This window comes from Periplaneta americana, chromosome 6 (genome assembly GCF_040183065.1).
Source record: "Periplaneta americana isolate PAMFEO1 chromosome 6, P.americana_PAMFEO1_priV1, whole genome shotgun sequence".
Taxonomy (NCBI): Eukaryota; Metazoa; Arthropoda; class Insecta; order Blattodea; family Blattidae; genus Periplaneta; species Periplaneta americana.
Genome location: NC_091122.1, coordinates 118391830 through 118410671, shown reverse-complemented (window position 1 = coordinate 118410671; position 18842 = coordinate 118391830). Strand labels below are relative to the sequence as shown.

Below are 18842 nucleotides of genomic sequence, written 5' to 3'. Positions count from 1 at the left end.
GCAGAGTTTTAAAGCAAGTAAATGAACGGATAGGGAGGAGATCCTCCTCTGAATCAGCGCATGGGAGGGAAATAGAAACCGGCTGGTCGTGCAGCAAGCTCGCTACCGCTGCCATCTAACGATCCTGCATTCAACCAGACTATAACACATCTAGGAGGAGGCACAATAAAAACAGTTTTAATGCAAAGCTATGATATACACCATATAAGCTTTTTTTAAATTATAAATCAAAATATATTATTCATTGCACTTTATATAAGCTATATGGTTTAAAACTTTCCGAGGATATCTGAAAGTTGAAGTTGGATTTATATAAAACAAAGAGGAAGTAGTTCTACGTTAGTATCGCAGAGCTTTTTGGCCCCCGAAATTCACTTCCATTCATTGTCTACTAGACAGGACAACAGCAAAGTTGTCAGTTTTGTACAAATATATTTGAAATTAAAAGTACTTCAAACCACATTATTTTTAACATAAAAAAATTAATCGATCACCGGCAACTTTGAACAATAATGGTAGTATGACTTTACAAGAACTGACATTCTTCAAAAGCATGTGATACTGAACTTGTAAAATGTACATGTGACAACACAGACCACGTGGTGGGTGCAGTGTTCTCGCTTTCCTAAAAGCTTATTTCCCATTCCCACTTCAGTAAAACAGTTCCGGTTACATGTTTGTAGCTAGTCTCTTCCAACACGTGTGATGCTGTAGTGTGCGCGAAAATGCTGTGAGGTTGAGAATTTCCTTGTAATTGTTAATTTGTGCAATTATTCAACAATGAATGGAAGTGAAAACACATTATATTTTGGACAATTTAGGAAATTCAGTTTACAAGAACAGATTATTGCTATACAAAAGGGAAGGTCAAGCCTAACACTACCTGGTCTTACATGTATGCATGTAGGCTAATTTGTAGCATGTTTCTCTCAAGAAGGTGCCATTTTGCGCTGTTAACTTCTTTCCTCCTCTTAAGAAATATGCAGAAGCCGCCACTGGTATAAGGTTACATTGTTTGGGGATAATGAAGGTTAGTAGGCTAGTATTAATTTTTATATTGAAACTTACAACAATAGTATGTTCCTTTCGTATCTAACCTGTCTAAATGAAGTAGCGAATTCTTCAGATGCTTCTACTTTACGGATGCCCTTGCCTCCACCACCTTCACTGGCCTTAATCATCACAGGAAAGCCGATCTTTTGTGCAGCTAAGAGTCCTTCTTCTGGAGTGTTTACACAGCCTTTCTTATAAAGTTCTGACGAGATCTTGATTTTTTTTCCTGCATACTGCGCCTTGAGCTCTGTACAAATATAACATCAGTTAACCATTATTATTTCGTAACTACATCAGTGCACAGTAAGAATGAAACTGAACTTGATCAGTGCATAAAATCATTGTACCTACAGTAGGTATACAGAGTGAACCGTAAATAATTTCAGTCATTTCAAGGGGTTATTTTTGAGAGATTTCAAACAAAAACGTTTAATAAAATTTTACTGGTTTTTGCTTCCTTTTCGAGGAAGAAACATTCCATAGCATGTTTTGGAAAACGATTGATTTAATTTACAATATGCTCAGTCAGTTTACGAGAACAATGTATTATAATGATAAATGATTGAAACAATCCTGATAGAATTACGTCTGTAATCCAAAAACGCTTTAATCGTTTTTTTAAACCTAACTGTATTATTTGAAGAGAAACCTTTTGTTTTCATTGTATTATAAAACTGAAATGACACATTAAGGATACAGAATTTTATATTCACAGCATGAGAATTTTAAAATCATCAGTTTAAAAATAAAGGGACATCATTTTATTTTTACTTCAATTTTTATTGTACCTGAGTTTTTGAATGTACTTCACTCCCACCCCTTCTACTAATGAAGTTCAACGGTCCTCCCCACATATCCAAGACTGCATATACAGTCATAGTAGCCTTAGGTCATAGTAAACAGTACGTTCCAAAAATATGTTCGCGTTTTCCAGTGACGAAAGAGCATTCAATATTGCATCATTTTCCATTTGCCAATGTCGCATCCCGGTTTCCCCCACCTGCTTCTATTTGCCTCTCTGTAAATGCTAGTGGCTGGGCCGTCTTAGCTCTTTTCTGAGAACATTAATTTCTGTTAGGAATTGGACGTCTACGTAATATTATACCCATACAATTGTTTAAAATAAATTAAATAAAAGGGCCTCGTTAAGTAATTAAGTGTCACGTGATTTCCTCCCTTTCTACGACGCTGCGACATAATCACTTGGACGGACAGTAGATAGCATGTCTGAGTAATTTTGTTTTCGGATCAGGCAGAAGTGAAGATTGAAATTACAGTATATAAGGTACTCTTTTATAGAGTAGGTACAGAATTATTTCAACATGAGTTACTGATACGAAGTACGAACCTGGTAATTGGAATTACGTACAATATTCTATAGTGCGATAATATGCACATTAGAACTGAAGTCTGTATCAAAATGAACGGCCACCATTTTAAAAAATGTGCTTAAATATCCACATTATGATTATTTTTTAATTTAACTTCATTCTCTATAGTGTATGCTAATGTGCTGTAGATAGTATAATATACACTGTATAATGAATACTTCCGCATGGAAAGCTCAGTTCGTGAGTAAAAACACTCATTGTTAATACTGTACTGTATTTTGATTAAACAAAAACCTAATAAAAATTATCAAACTCAAAATCGCGATATTTCCTAGTTTACGTAAATGGATGAACTATTTTTCTTACCTCCTATACCTAGTAAAGTGATTTGTTTGTATATTACGCCAGTATCATCGAACTCCAGTCGTGGAAGGGGATAGCAAACAGTGCTTCCGGTTCTTAATCGTTGATCCAAAGTTATAGCCAGGTTAATATTAGAAAGGTTAGTAAAAATAAAATGATGTCCCTGTATATGTTCATTGACATCAATAATAACATTGTTTTCTTTCTTCTTTCTTAATCTGTTTAACCTTCCCATTCATCCGAATAACATGGCACTGTGGGTAAGGGAAGGAGATTCATTTGTTCATACACTAAGCATCTCACACATTCAGCCCCCCCTGGTCATAGTAGGATAAGCATGACGCAGGGCCACTGCTAAGACATCACAAGACAATCACAAGACAAAGGACAAACATCTAGTCCCGTGAATGGAAGATAAATATCTTCCATTGCCCATACCAGAAAAAATATTTCAAATTCATTCTTTAAATAAGAATTTCCATAAAGAATTTCTCAGTCAGATGATATGAACATGAAACTTAACGAACTCACCACTTCCAGACCATGGTAAAGTCGGCACTTCCGCTGTTTGAGCTACAAAATTGGATGCAATCTTATCACCTAATGCCCACATAGCTTTCTCTGAAGGACCAATGAATGAGATGTTGTTTTTGTGCAGCAACTCTGGTAATTTTGGATTCTCTGATGCATGGCCCCATCCTGCCCAAACAGCCTGTAAAATTCAACAATTAAAAATGCATATTATTCTTACAGGTCTAATATTTAACTTGTAATATTTCAGTACAATTATGAGACGCACCTTTTAATCTACATTTACTTGTACACATGTCTCCTCTAAAATTATTATATACACTTTCTTTCTTTGTCTGTTTCACCTCCCCTTTCCTCTGACTTACACACCATTGTTGGTAGGGGAGGGAGATTCTTCAGACCAGACCCTAAATATCTCACAAATGTGAGCCCCCTGGTCATGGGATCGGCATGACACAGGACCACTACAGAGACATCACAGGACAATCACAAACACCCAGTCTGCAGACGGAAGATAAATTTTTTTAATTGCCCTCACCGGGAATCAAACCTCGGACCACTTGCTTGGAAAGTGCGCACGCTATCCACATAGCTACAAGGGCAGACCATCATATACTACTGTATGATGAACAAATTATTAGAACAAAGCTGTTAATTATTCTGATATTAACCAATTATTAAAATTTCATTCTTTATTTTCCTAATTTCTTTGTTTTATTAACTTTTATTGAAATTTATTTAATTTTATGTGGCTTAATACAGTATAGCTTTAGAGCATTTTAATACGCAAAACTCAAAGCATGTAATTTTAAAATATTAACAAGGAAAACTTAAATGATAGCTTTCAATGATAAAAAAAATTAAGTTCCATATAAAATAGAGGATTATATTGTGTAATAAATCACAAAATATTATCAACTGGCTATGATATTAATTACAAATGTGACAATAATATAAACGATAAATTGTGTAAGTTCTATGTCATTTGTGGAAGAAATCATGCAATATTTAAAAAACCAAGACACAAATTAAAATAAATTCTATGAAGTCACAGCTGTATCATTGATCCTTTATAAATGTGAAACCGATTAAAAGTGTAAAGTTAATATAACAAACTATAACAAGCATTCTAAGCGAAATTCTTAGGTAACGTAAATAAATTGTATAATACTTAATTACAAATGGCTTTTAAGGAACCCGGAGGTCATTGTCGTCCTCACATAAGACCATCATTAGTCCCTATCCTAAGCAAGGTTAATCCAGTCCCTACCATCATATCCTAACTCTCTCAAATATATTTTAATATTATCCTCCCATCCATGTCTTAGCCTCCCCAAAGATCTTTTTCCTTCAGGTCTTTCAACTAACACACTATATGCATTTCTAGATTCACTCATAAATGCTACATGCCCTGCCCATCTCAAACATCTAGATTTAATGTTCCTAATTATGTCAGATGAATACAATGCGTGCAGTTCTGCATTGTGTAACTTTCTCCATTCTGTAACTTCATCCCTCTTAGCCCCAAATATTTTCCTAAGCACTTTATTCTCGAACATCCTTAATCTCTGTTCCTCTCTCAAAGTTCCATAGGTGTCTAAACGCCTATAGAACCAGGAGATATTGCACTTCAACCATGCTCTGCTAAGGTCAATAACTTTCCATATAAGATAGGAAAAGAATATGCGCTGTGGGTTGCTTATGCCATGGGTTACCTGTACAAGTTACAGTAGGACATCTATGAGAGTCCAAGTTTCACAACCATACAGGATAACCGTTAATATAACTGTTTTATAAATTCTAACTTTCAGCTTTTTCGTTAGAATTTATAAAACAATTATATTACCGGTTGTTCTGCAATATTTAACAAATGAAGAAGTTGGAGAACGTTGAAAGAGATGGACAAAAATACATTTTGCTAGAAATAGAAAATAGCAGATTACTTTACTATTGCAACATTTAAGTTGAGTTCACGACAAATATGCAAAAAAAATATGGACAGGCCTGTGAAGCCAAAACAGACAAAATGTTTACCCATAATATTCAGAAAGTATACTGTGTTCAAAACATATCCACTCTACTTATTTCTGAAAATTCTGTTACTTCAATAGACAATATTTTTCAGGAGCTTAGGAGATGGGAATGAAACAGTGGTCTCTGTGATAATCATAAACCACAAAGGGATGAATCACATGATCATAATGTAGTCTATAAAACAACATTAATGGATTTGGCCTAGTTTTGAATGGATAACTTGAATGTTGGTTTACAGGCAACAGCAAGAACATACTTTCTTTCAGGGCTAAGTTATTTATATGTCAATATTGAAGTGATCTTAAAACATTTATAACAGACTCTAAAATCTTTGGATTAAAACACAAGTCACAGTTTTCAAAGAGGGGACTAACTAATATCCTTCCAGGTTATTAAGCCGAAGGTGTACTATTCAGGACGAGCTCAAGAAATGTTTTGGTAGTTATACAACATGACTCACCTGAACTTGAGTTCGAATAGCTATGTCCAGTATGAGCTCCACATTTGCATAATTGTTATTGTTGGTTCCACCAGGCACAGGTACATAGTGATCCGCCATTTTTATATATTCGGCATTGGCTAAAATAATTGAAAAAAGAAATTACATATCACAATAGAAAGTATATAAAAAGGTAAAGGTAAAGGTAAAGGTATCCCCGTAACATGCCATGAAGGCACTTGGGGGGCATGGAGGTAGAGCCCCATGCTTTCCATGACCTCAGCACTAGAATGAGGTGGTGTGGTCGGTACCACGCTCTGACCGCCTTTTACCCCTGGGAAAGACCCGGTACTCAATTTTATAGGAGGCTGAGTGAACCTCGGGGCTGTTCTGAAAGTTTGGCAACGAGAAAAAATCCTGCTACCACCTGGGATCGAACCCCGGACCTTCCAGTCCGTAGCCAGTTGCTCTACCAACTGAGCTAACCAGCCGCCCAATAGAAAGTATATTTCACAATAAATTAAACTGACATCATAAAGTGGATTTTATTTATTTTCTTTAACTCTTTTCTTTCAATTAAGTAAAAGAAGCTTATTTCCAAGACTCACTGTAACCCACATCCTTGTCTTTATTAATTAATCAGTATCTCAAATAAATCAACAACAATTATCAAGATGTATCAAAACATTTTTCGTTGCAAGTACCTTTCAAGTCCTCTGGTGTCACCATAACAACAAAACGTACAGCTCTCTCATTTTTGAACATCTCGTATGACCATCGCCGAATGGAACGCATGCACTTAACAGCTGCAATTCCATTATTTGCAATTAAAACCTGAAACACATAACAGTGAGAAGTTACATAAATGATATTCACTTGGAAAAATTATAACATTGAAAATGATGTGCACATTACAAATAAACCACACATGAAAGTCTTAAGTGATTGAATTTTAGTGCTGGTTGTTTCTAATGCTATTATATCATTATACTTTATATATTATACTTTTAATTCCTTGGTGTTTCCTGCCACAATCATGAGAAGTCTTTGCATGAGACGTTCGTCCATACAGAAGCAGATAAATAGACGAGAATTTTGTTTACGTGTATGAGAGTGTCATTCACGGTAATTAACTAATATATGCAATATAATTTATACCTATAACATGGAAACCCCAGTTTTATTTCCCTTACAAAACTAAACTGTACTCGAATTTCATCACTATTAAAAATCTATTGATTTGAATTGTGAACAATATCAATAACTGTGTATTCAGAAGGGAGTATGAAAAAAATGTCAATATGAAACTGCGTTGTAATTTTGTTCTCCTTATTCTTCTTTTCCTTGTTCAATAACATTTAATAATAATAATAATAATAATAATAATAATAATAATAATAATAATAATAATAATAATGATGATAATAATAATAATAAACCAAATGAAAAAGTTTCTTCTTTTAAATCTCTGAGTGATAACATACTGGTATTAATTTGAATAATTTCATTTTCGAATATTATGTACCACAGCAAGAACCGACACTCTACTGAAATTAAAAAGTATTAGGCATATGCTGTATGAAGCAGATTGTTAGACATTTAATTATTATTAAAGAAAAATGCGCACAATGTGCAAGTAAGAACTGGGTTACTTATTAGACATTTAACAAACCATCAATGAAAACGAAAAACTGCATAAATGCGTTTACTGCAAGGGATCAGCGGTTACCAGAAATCCAATAATGTCAGAAATCAATATATCAGAGCCAATTTAAATATATTTTTAATTAATTAAACGAAATACCTTGTATGATTATCAATTCAGTTGGCACAACCAAGTGATGAAAACGGAAGAAAGAAGATATTCTAAACTATTGTATCAATATAAACATACAGATAGAGTATGAGATCAAGAGAAAGACCATAACGTCGTTGTTCCTGCAATAACTCCTATGTGACATATTTATCGATTTTCAGATTTTTGCTCTATTAAATAACTTAAATAGTGATACAACAAATAATAAAATCTCCTATATGTAATATATTTCTTTCTTTCGAAAATATAAGAATTCACAGTCTCTTACGTACTGCTATCATAAAATGAATTAATGTGTTTTTCTTCCTACGGAACAATTTTATATTTTGCATATAGGAGTTATTGCAGGAACAACGACGATAAGAACATTGCAAGATCAGTTTTAAACATTTTACTTGAGGACAGAACGATTTGCTAAAACTAATCCTGTAAGTTTATGATGATGACGATGATGATGATGATGATGACGACAACGACGACAATGATGATTTATGGTGCCTACTGGTAGTGATAATATATTCATCAACATTTTAGCCTAAAAGACTTAACATTTTGGCTTCTTTCATTCCTACTCTTGTGGGTGACTAAAAAGCTACACTAAACATTCACATGTTTGTCTCTGGTCGTGGAAGTCAGCTTGATACAAGGTCATTACTTAATAATACAACAAAGACAAGATAAGGGGCTCACACCATTCTAACAGAAGGCAGGTAAACTTCCACTTTCCTGCTACTATTTGAGAAACCCTACTATTTGAGCTATAGCGTAGTACTAAGCAAATACATAATACCATCCCTAAACTAAATAACCATTACTGGTACTGAAAAATTTGTCATGCTTTCTTCAAAATGAGATCTGTTCTCCACAGATTTTACGACATATAAAAGAAGCATGTGACATCTAAGTACCGGTACATTTTAGTTCAAAGAGAAGTAATACTGGAGGTCCTTTGCAGTAAAAATTCACTACATTTACTAGAATTTTACGTCAGGAATAGTAGCAAATGTAAAGAAACACTTGGTCAATAAACGTACACAATTCATTTTAGAAAAAAGTACTGTATTGTATGGCAAAGCACTACTGTTTAAGTAAAGGCCGAACTTAACATGTATTTTAGCTGGATTACTGTGTGAATGAATACAGTGGCATAACAAGAATATTTACCTTATTTATTACTTTTGTGCCACCAAACCTTCTGACAAACTCTTCAGGTGTTCCTAGGGTGAAGTCCTTCTCTTGTTTCGGTTGGATCATGACTGTACCCTGTGACATGCTGGGTCTGAAACAAATGAACGTGTAATTAATGACCATCTTCTTTATTTTTATCTATTTCCCTTTATTAAGTTATACATTGAATTATGGAATTATATAGAACTGTGCAGATGAACTCTATGCAAAAAACGAAGGCAAGTGATAATCATGGCGTTTTAACTCCTTAGTATCAGCAGACAGCCCTTCGGCATCCATACTATTGGAGACCAGGTGACTTGCAAAGTGAACTCTGAATTTTAAATAAATGAAGTGAACTGGCTTTCCAGCACCAATTGTACATACAGTATTTTTTTGCTTATCTTGTCTTGTATTTCTTTTGGTCCATTTGGTCCTCTTGAGAGAATTTTAAATGAATGAATGAATGAATGAATGAATGAATGAATGAATGAATGAAAGAATGGACTAAAAATTCCCAAGTACCTAACCTAATTCACTGGTCACATGGTCAACACAACATAAGGCCATTGCGTAAGACACAACATGACAAATGCAAAACGATGGATATATTATATATATATATATATATATATATATATATATATATATATATACAGAGTGTCCCATTTATCTTGTGCACCTATTATATCTTTTTTGTTTGGATAGGTATTGGAATTTTTGTTTTTGAGCGTTATGTTAGAACAAGGGGCTAACATGAGTGTGGAGATTTGGTGCATGTAACTACATTATGGTACAAAATACACGTGACATCATCAATTTTTGAAACAGCATTACATACTTTAATCATGTTACATTGATTACACACATTAAGACGAGCTCAGAAATGTATCACAATGTCACCTTCCTAATCAATAACAACAACAAAACGAAACAAAAAAGTACTTCCAATGTGATAATGTCATGCTTTAAAAGTTACAGTAGATGTTCCAAATGGTGGCCATTCACATTAATGCACATTCAAAGGCGTTCCCCAAAGACCGTATGACTTCCCGGCATGTTGCTGGCTGAATGGACACACAAGCCTGTTGAATGCATTGATGCATGTCATCTGGTGTTGTCAGAATGTTCTGGTACACACTGTCCTTTACAGTTCCCCACAGGAAGAAATCGAGTGGCGACAAGTCCGAAGAATGTGCAGGCCACTGTACGTGGATTGTGGCGTCGACAGTTGTTGTGGCTTGTTTACATGTTAAGACAGCAAACACACAACACACGACGTGTACGGACATCAGTTGTCTTTCGTTTTGTGTAAGTTAATCTACAAGATGAATTGGGGCACCACAAAAAACAGCACAGTCTGATGGCATTCATTTTGCATTTTGTTGTTGTTATTGATTGGGAAGGTGACATTGTGATACATTTTTGAACTCGTCTTAATGTGTGTAATCAATATAACATGATTAAAGTATGTAGTGCTATTTGAAAAATTTATGACATCACGTGTATCTTGTACCATAATGTAGTTACATGCACCAAATCTCTACACTCATGTTAGCCCCTCGTTCTAACATTACTGTCGAAAACAAAAATTCCAATATTTATCCAAACAGAAAAGTTATAATAGGTGCACAAGATAAATGGGACACTCTCAATTATTATAGGGACATAAATCTCCAATTCTGCCTCGGAATCCTAGTCTTCGGATTCGTAACTCACTATGTCAACATATGAAATGTAGCAGTTCATGTATTTGCTTAGGTTAATAAACATAATTTGTCAACTTATATAACGAAACTATTTTTATGTATGCTATCTTCACCTCTTTAGTAAGTACTGAGTAGTGTCTGCAATGACTGAAGTGCTGCACAGTCATAGATTCGAAATTCTAGTAAGGAATGGATGTTTGTCTGTTGTCAACGAGTAAACTATGTGAAGGTCAGCTTCCTGATGACCTCACGTCACAGAAGTCCCAGCGTTTGTCCATCTGGTGTAGATAAAAAAAAAAAAATATGAACTTAATGAATGCCCTACCAAGAGACTAAAACCGAAGAAGAAGAAGAAGAAGAAGAAGAAGAAGAAGAAGGAGGAGGAGGAGGAGGAGGAGGAGGAGGAGGGAAAGAGAACAAAAGAAAAAGAGCGAAAGACAGCAGCAGAAAGCAGAGGGAAAGGAACAACAGCAGTAGCAGCAGCAAGAGGAGAAGAGAATAAGAAAAGAGATGGACAAAGGGAAACAAAAAGAGAAGTAGCAGTAAGGAGAGGAGAAGGGAATGAAGAAGAAAGAGAAGAACAAAGTAGTGGACGAGGAAGAGAAAGAACAGAAGAAAAGTGAAGGAGGAAGAAGAGAATTGGCATAAGGAGAAAACAAGAAGAGGAGCAATAGATGGGGAGAAAGAGAATAAAAGATAAATGGGAAAAGAAGAGAATAGAAGGATAAAGGAGAACTTCAATAGAAGGAAGACGTTAAAGAATTATATATATTATATAACTACACAGATTTATGTTACCGTAATAAAATGCAAACAAATTAGTGTAAAAGTGATGTTTACATATACAGGATTCAAATATACAGGATTTATCGTAAGTGATGTCATTAATTTCAGGGAGTTATTCTTGGACATATTTCAAATAAAAGTATTTGATATAATTTTGCTCGTTTTTGCTTCCTTTCTGAGAAGAAAACTGTTTCACAGTAGAACCTCTATTATCCATGGTAATGAAAGGGGTGGACTGAACGGTTAATTGAAAAATCGAATAATCCTTATAAAATTCTTTTAGTAAATTAAGTGAATAATACTTACACTTTGGTAATTTCCTCTATAGCCTTTGTATTTAACATGCTAGGTAACTTAGTGGATCACAAGTTCACTACTTTAAGTCTCATTGTCAAAGACGGTTTTTAAGGAGCAAGGAAATTCCTTATAATGGCTGCCTGTGAAAAGGTATGAATAGTGAAGATCTTCATATATCCAGACTCATATCCTGTTGCGAAATGAGTCACAATTTCTCTTTCCTCAAACCACTCAATTATTTACACTTTTTTTCCCGATACTTAGCACAACAAGATTTCTTTTGACACCAGTAGAAAACATTTTACACAGAAGTTAAACAGTACGACAATTCGAACAGTAGACTATACTGTGTAAGAGGAAAGGCTTGTAACAACACACTCTAGAAAAAATAACGTGCTAATACAATGTACAGTGCTTTATATATTACTGCAGCAAAAAGTGAGAGAAAGATAGGCGGATAATCCACCAATCGGTTAATAAGGTGACAGATAATTGGGGTTCTACTGTATATGAAATATTTCAAAGCATGTTTTGGGGAAGTCATTGATTAAATTCCCAATTTATTCAGTCAATTTAAGAGAGCAGTGTATTATAACAATAGATGATTGAAAGAATTTTAATTTTGTCCTTTAAATGTGCAGAAATTTGATCCAAACAATTAGTGTAACATTGAAACATTGTTTTGCAGTACGAAAAGTTACATTTCTTCGGATCAAATTTCTGCACATTTAAAGGACAAAACTAAAATTCTTTCAATAATTTATTATCATAATACACTGTTCTCGTAAATTGATTGAGCAAATTGAAAATTCAATCAATTATACTCCCAAAACACACTATTAAATGTTTCATATAAAACAATTTTTATCCCAAACAGAAAGCAAAAACGAGCAAAATTGTGTTAAACTTTTTTGGTTGAAATATCTCAAAGAATAACCTCTGAAATTAATGACATTACTTACAGTTCAGTCTGTATAGTAAGTTATTTGGTAAATTAAATCAACTCTTTTAGTATTGGGTAGGATGACCAGACGTCCCGTTTTTAACAGGATTGTCCCTTTTATCAGCCTCCCCAGTCCCGAGAAAAGTACGCCAAATGTCCCATTTTTTTAAATGGCTTCCCGTTTCCCTAAATTATTGTTGAAATATTTATTTTTATTTTATTTAATAATCACGTATAAACATTGATTAATTCTATAGTGTTTCTATCAGATGTCATAGTAATGAATTCAATAAAAGCTATGTTAATCACAAAATGTCATTTCAAAAATGTGTCTTGCATGGACCTCTACAGTTTCCTGAAGGAAAGGCCAACACTTCTAGAGCAAATTTACTCATCATAGAAATATGATGCTGATTGCACAGTTCATCTTCATGGAGAATGTTAAAATAGTTAAAAGGTAATATGAGGCAAAAAATGTTATGAAACAAGTTCAGAATATAGTGACATGAATATGATGTAAGGTCCAATTAACCTGAAGTATTTTTAAACAGATAAGTTAACCTAATTAATCCAAACTAGTTGCAATATAGAAAATGGTTAACAATGACTTAAGTCAAGTATCCATGCTACTCTATTATGTACTGTATTTGTACAATCATTATAACCTACTTACTGTAAACAGTGTAGTATTTATTACTTTAAAATAAATAAAACTGGACCTTATTGCTCACTGGCATTATATAAACACAAGTAATAATGAATGTTTAGATTAAATGTTGATTCATGTCAACTTTAGTAAGTGTCCCGTTTTCTTATTTTGGGAATCTGGTCATCCTAGTGTTGGGAATTTTGTACTAAAAGTAAGCCTGCTTTTTCACCTACAAAATATTAATTATGGTCTTGCAATGTGCTACTGCGATTAAAGAGCATGACGAAGCAAATTCATTTCATTCAAATTGACAGCATGGCGAGCTTTAGGTGTTAGGGACGTGGTTTAAAGAAGGTGAAGATGTTAAGAAGAGATCAGAGGCCCTATGTTACCAATGTTAAATTAATCATTTTTAATTTTATGTACCTTTATCTCAGAAAGTATTACCTATAGATATCTCTATAAACATTTTACTGATCATTCTTTATTATCTTAAAAGTTCTGAGCTCTTGTTGAGAAAGTTTACTTTTTGGAAACAATAAATTATGATTTTATTTGTAACCAACTACTTTTTAAGAAAAATGAAATTATATTAATATTCATGCACAACAAAATTTTTATGCAAATCACCTGAAACTAGAGCTTAGCAATCAATGTAATACTACAGATAAGGTGTAAAAATTTCACGTTTCTAGCTATCTTAATTGCTGAGAAAGAAGTACATATATTGTGAATTTTTAACTTCCGAAAAAATTAGCAACAAACTAAACATTAGAAAAATTTAAGTCTTCAAAAACACATGTTACTAAACTTGTTTTGAAAATTCAGAATAAAGTGAGCCATTCCAATCTTCAGGAATGTTGCAAACTTATTTTTTTATTTTAGTAGGTTATTTTACGATGCTTTATCAACATCTTAGGTTATTTAGCGTCTGAATGAGATGAAGGTGATAATGCCGATGAAATGAGTCTGGAGTCCGACACCGAAAGTTACCCAACATTTGCTCATATTGGGTTGAGGGAAAACCCCGGAAAAAACCTCAACCAGGTAACTTGCCCTGACCGGGAATCGAACCCGGGCCACCTGGTTTCGCGGCTATACGCGCTAACTGTTACTCCACAGATGTGGACGCAAACTTATGAACCAACCAAAGACGCCAAACCACAACTTTCTTTACCAAATAGTTTCAGAGACATTTACATTTTTATGCAATAGTATGAGACGAAAAAAAAAGTTTTGACACATAAAACGTACTATATAATTAAACGCACTTATTTGTACAATTAGAATATTTTAATAAATTATATACAAAATTACGCAGAAAACTCCAAATAATTATTTGGAACAAAAAATAAAAATTTCGTTTCTCCCCCCCCCCTCCCGATCTCACCTTAAGTGCTAAGAGCAGGCTATGGTTTAATGGAAGTGGAATTTATAGTGAGTTCGTGAATATGTATGAAAATTATATGATTTCAGTTCACATGGTACATAAAATGTACATGATGTTTCCTCAAATATTGTACTAACAAATTCCTTACGAATTTCGAGCTAGTTGCTCCTCAACTACCAATAATGATGTCAAAATAGAACAAGTAAATGAAAACATCAAAGAAGACAAAAGATTTACAATGTGAGGTGTCACCAAAGCTAAGGACTATGTTGACTGGCATGGCAACTTATTCCTGAACATTGCATTAATATGCGAAGTTGGGGAAACAAAATATTGTAAAATTATTTCCTCACAGTATCGTGAAAGACAACGAGTACTAAGTACTGCATAGACTTGGCATTACACAGCTGAATTTCAAATATTATTATTCTGTACGTACTACTGCAATATAGTTCTAAGTTAGCCCTATATATATTTTTGATAATTTATCAGAATCAGGAAACTTACTAATTGAACCCTCCTCATACATAAAGGAACTTTTTCATACCTTAAAAATTTGTAATGGGTACTTCAGGAAATTTACCATATATAAATGTTACTTGAAAATGTTTTTGACATATCAGTTAACATAGTGAGCTTTGCTTTGCAGTTTTTTTTTTTTTTTTTTTTTTTTTTTGCATAAAAAGGAAATGTATTATGGCGGAAAGTCGGTAAAAGAGCTTAACAGAGACTACATATAATTTGTATTGTTTTACAACAGACAGTAGCTATCTTTCACTTCATAACATGATATTTATGAAACATACAAAGCATTACAAAACTAAAATCGCGTGTCGAGGTCATATTATTTATACGTACATACTGAGTTTCCAGAACACGTATCATAACATATTATGGAACATTCTGAAGTGAAACAATGGAATATATAATAGCAATAACAATGGTTTTCGAATCCTAATTTGTTTATTTATTTATTGGCCTGGACATAATATATGAAGTGAAACAATGGAATATATAATAGCAATAACAATGGTTTTCGAATCCTAATTTGTTTATTTATTTAGTGGCCTGGACATAATATATGAACACGAGAAATCACAGTCTCGCTTAAAAACGTATTCCTTTTGTATTATTCAATTTATAATATGTCATTTGCCTATCACAAAAGTACTTTAGTGAGAAATTTTAACAATTGAGCCGTTCAGAGCAGAAGTGGTGTAAGTAAATTTTGACTTACACCACTTTTGCTCTGAACGACTCAAATAAATAATATACAAAATACAATTCCTACTTTCTCTTTGTTTTTTTTTCTCTCTCTCAATCTCTCTGTTCTTCGTATATACATGTAAAGGCAAAATCTATATTCATGTCATTTAAATTTGTATAATAACGACCGAGTCATTAGTCTAGTTTATATGAGCCGTTCAGAGCAAAAGTGGTGTAAGTCAAAATTGACTTACACCACTTCTGCTCTGAACGGCTCAATTGAAGCCCTCCCTCGAATAAGGGTGTAACCAACAAATCTATAATACAAGTTTCACGAGATAATAAAATAATTTCAGATGCATATTTCATTAGACCTATATTTACTAGCAGAACCATTTGATTAATCAAGGATAGAAATTTATTCAGCTATTGAATGCATTCAATTAATTTGATGTTACATCCTTTTTCGAGGGAGTCTTCAGTTGTGTGTCACAGTACTCGCAATCGTGCATTTGAGAAAGGAACTAAGTCTGAAACTGTTACTTTTCAGGAGAGCAAGACAACTTCTTTACTCTTACCTGTTACAGTGATTAATTTTCAGCTTTTTATATTGTATTCAGATCGGTAATAAAAATGTGAAAAAAGTAAGAGAGACATGATTCAGACTAATTCATGAATTTTTTTTAACCTTTTAAACTTTTAGACTTTTTTTTTTCCTTTTTATGGAGGAGGGACCCTAAGGCTCACACTGCAGCCTGAGACTTATTGTGCTTACCACTTCTATTCTTGTGAATGACTGGATAGCTGAACGGCCACGCTCTTGTACAAGTACAGCACGCCGCACCGTGAACTTAACTCAGGCTATTGTATGGATGATATGCGAATTATTGATGGCGAAATGAGTCCGAGGTCCAATGCCGAAAATTATCCAGCAATTCTGCTTCAACTAGTTAAGGAAAAACCCCGAAAAAAGAAACCCAACCAGGTAATTTGTCCCAACAAGGATTTGAAGAAGGGGAAAATTTAATCTTTCCATCACGAGAAGTACTCTTCGTTGATGTTTCATCTGATATGGTAAAAAAAAAAAAAATGTGGGCCACCATTTGTCAAAATTTAGTATCACAGTAGAGTCCACTACTTTAAATGTAACACTTTACTATTAACAATAATCGCCATGTACTCTTCCAGGGAGTACCCCTAAAATCGATCTACCTTGTTGCTTCTTAAAGATTCCAAAGTCCCTATGGCAGGGTAGAAAAGAATGACCTCTCTCAGGAAAGTAGTGTGTAGCCTAATCCTTAAATCGTTTTGATGCTATCAGACCTAGACACATTCTTATCATATTATGGTACAAAGTGTTATTGCATGCTAAGTATAGAATTAAGTCACTGATTTAATGCGTTTCTTTAGAACACACTCAATAGCTACTATGTCTCATTTCTCCCACAAAGAGAAGGGTGACTAATTCCCTTCTATACCGAATGATCGAGTTTGGCCATACTAGTTAACTGATATTAAAAAAAGGACATTTTTTGACTTAGCTTTCCTTCTTCTTCCTGTTTAGAGTTAGGACTAAAAGACCTGTTCCTAGGCTAAAATTGGTCACTCCATCTATGTCGGGGTCGTCCCACATCTCGTGTACCAGTACTGCCTTGTCTAATCGGATTGGGGATGTTTGTTTACTAATAGCGATTTCATGCATATTAAATTTTGGGAGATGGAACTACATAAAATAAAAGCCTGCCTTGAATATCTTGAGCGGTCCATTCATATTACATGGTCTTTCCACTGTTCCTGCTATCTTATTATATCTTCATTTATACTGCCTTCACCTAGCTGTTTCCTTATATCTATACTTCTCATCTTATCGCTTCTTGTAACGCCTTGTATGGGCCTTAAGAATCTCATTTGTGCAGCTCCTAATCTTTTCTTGTGTGTCGTTCATAGAGTCCATGTTTCACTGGAATACATTAAAGTAGGTTTCGATATAATTTTACACAGGAACATCATTTTATTTTTACTAACATTTCTAATATTAACCTGGCTATACCTTTGGATTAACGGTTAAGAACCGGAAACACCGTTTACTACCCCCTTCCACGACTGGAGTTCGATGATACTGGCGTAAAATACAAACAAATCACTTTACTAGGTATAGGTGGGAAGAAAAGTAGTTCATCCATTTACGTAAACTAGGAAATATCGGGATTTTGAGTTTGATAATTTTCATTAGATTTTTGTTTAATCAAAATACAGTACTGTATTAACAATAATTGTTTTTACTCACGAATTGAGCTATCCATTCGGACGTATTCATTATGCAGTGTATATTACACTGTCTACAACACATTAGCGTACAATAAGCCTATAGAGAATGAAGTTAAATTGAAAAATAATCATAATATGTATATTTAAACACGTTTTTGAAAATGGTGGCCGTTCATTTCGATACAGGCTTCAGTTCTTTTGTGCACTATCGCACTATAGACTATTGTACCTAATTCCAATTACCAGTTTCGTCCTTCGTACTAGTAACTCATGTTGAAATAATTCTGTATCTCCTCTATAAAAAGAGTATCTTACGTACTGTAAATTGAATCTTCACTGCTGCCCGATCCGAAAAGAGAAAATTACTCAGACAGGATCGTAGAAAGGGGGGAAATCACGTGACAGTTAATTACTTAACGAGGCCCTTTTATTTAAGTTATTTTAAACAGTTGTATAATATTACGTAGACGTCCAATTCCTAACAGAAATTAATGTTTTCAGAAAAGAGCTAAGACACCCCAGTCACTAGCCTTTACAGAGGGGCGAGCAGAAGCGGGTGGGGAAACCGGGATGCGACGTAGGCAAACGGACGACAGTACCTGTGCGAAAATATGATCCAATATTGAAAGCTCTTTCGTCACTGGAAAACGCGAACATATTTCTGGAAAGTACTATACTCACTAACTCAATACTGTTTACTATGACCGTAAGGCGACTTTGCATACGCGGCCTTGGTTCTGTGTGGAGGACGGTTGAAAGTTTATTAGTAGAGGGGGTGGGAGTGAAGTACATTCAAAAACTCAGGTACAATAAAAATTGAAGTAAAAATAAAATGATGTCCCTGTATATATATGCAGTTT

The 18842-nt window shown here is 34.1% G+C and overlaps 1 protein-coding gene across 8 annotated transcripts in view; it reads right to left on the bottom strand.

The window, feature by feature from the left end:
- The window catches only part of ACC (acetyl-CoA carboxylase), a 230243-nt gene that overhangs the window by 78043 nt on the left and 133358 nt on the right, over nt 1-18842 (bottom strand). For 7 of the 8 annotated variants that reach the window (XM_069828828.1, XM_069828829.1, XM_069828826.1 and 4 more), the window contains 5 exons: nt 8732-8846; nt 6456-6585; nt 5773-5891; nt 3279-3459; nt 1098-1300 (listed from right to left, as the gene is read on the bottom strand). In XM_069828828.1, the coding sequence (XP_069684929.1) occupies nt 1098-1300; nt 3279-3459; nt 5773-5891; nt 6456-6585; nt 8732-8846 (748 nt within the window). Of the gene's footprint in view, nt 1-1097; nt 1301-3278; nt 3460-5772; nt 5892-6455; nt 6586-8731; nt 8847-10556; nt 10702-18842 lie in introns of those variants that run through there. The other variant, XM_069828832.1, reaches the window with a different exon arrangement.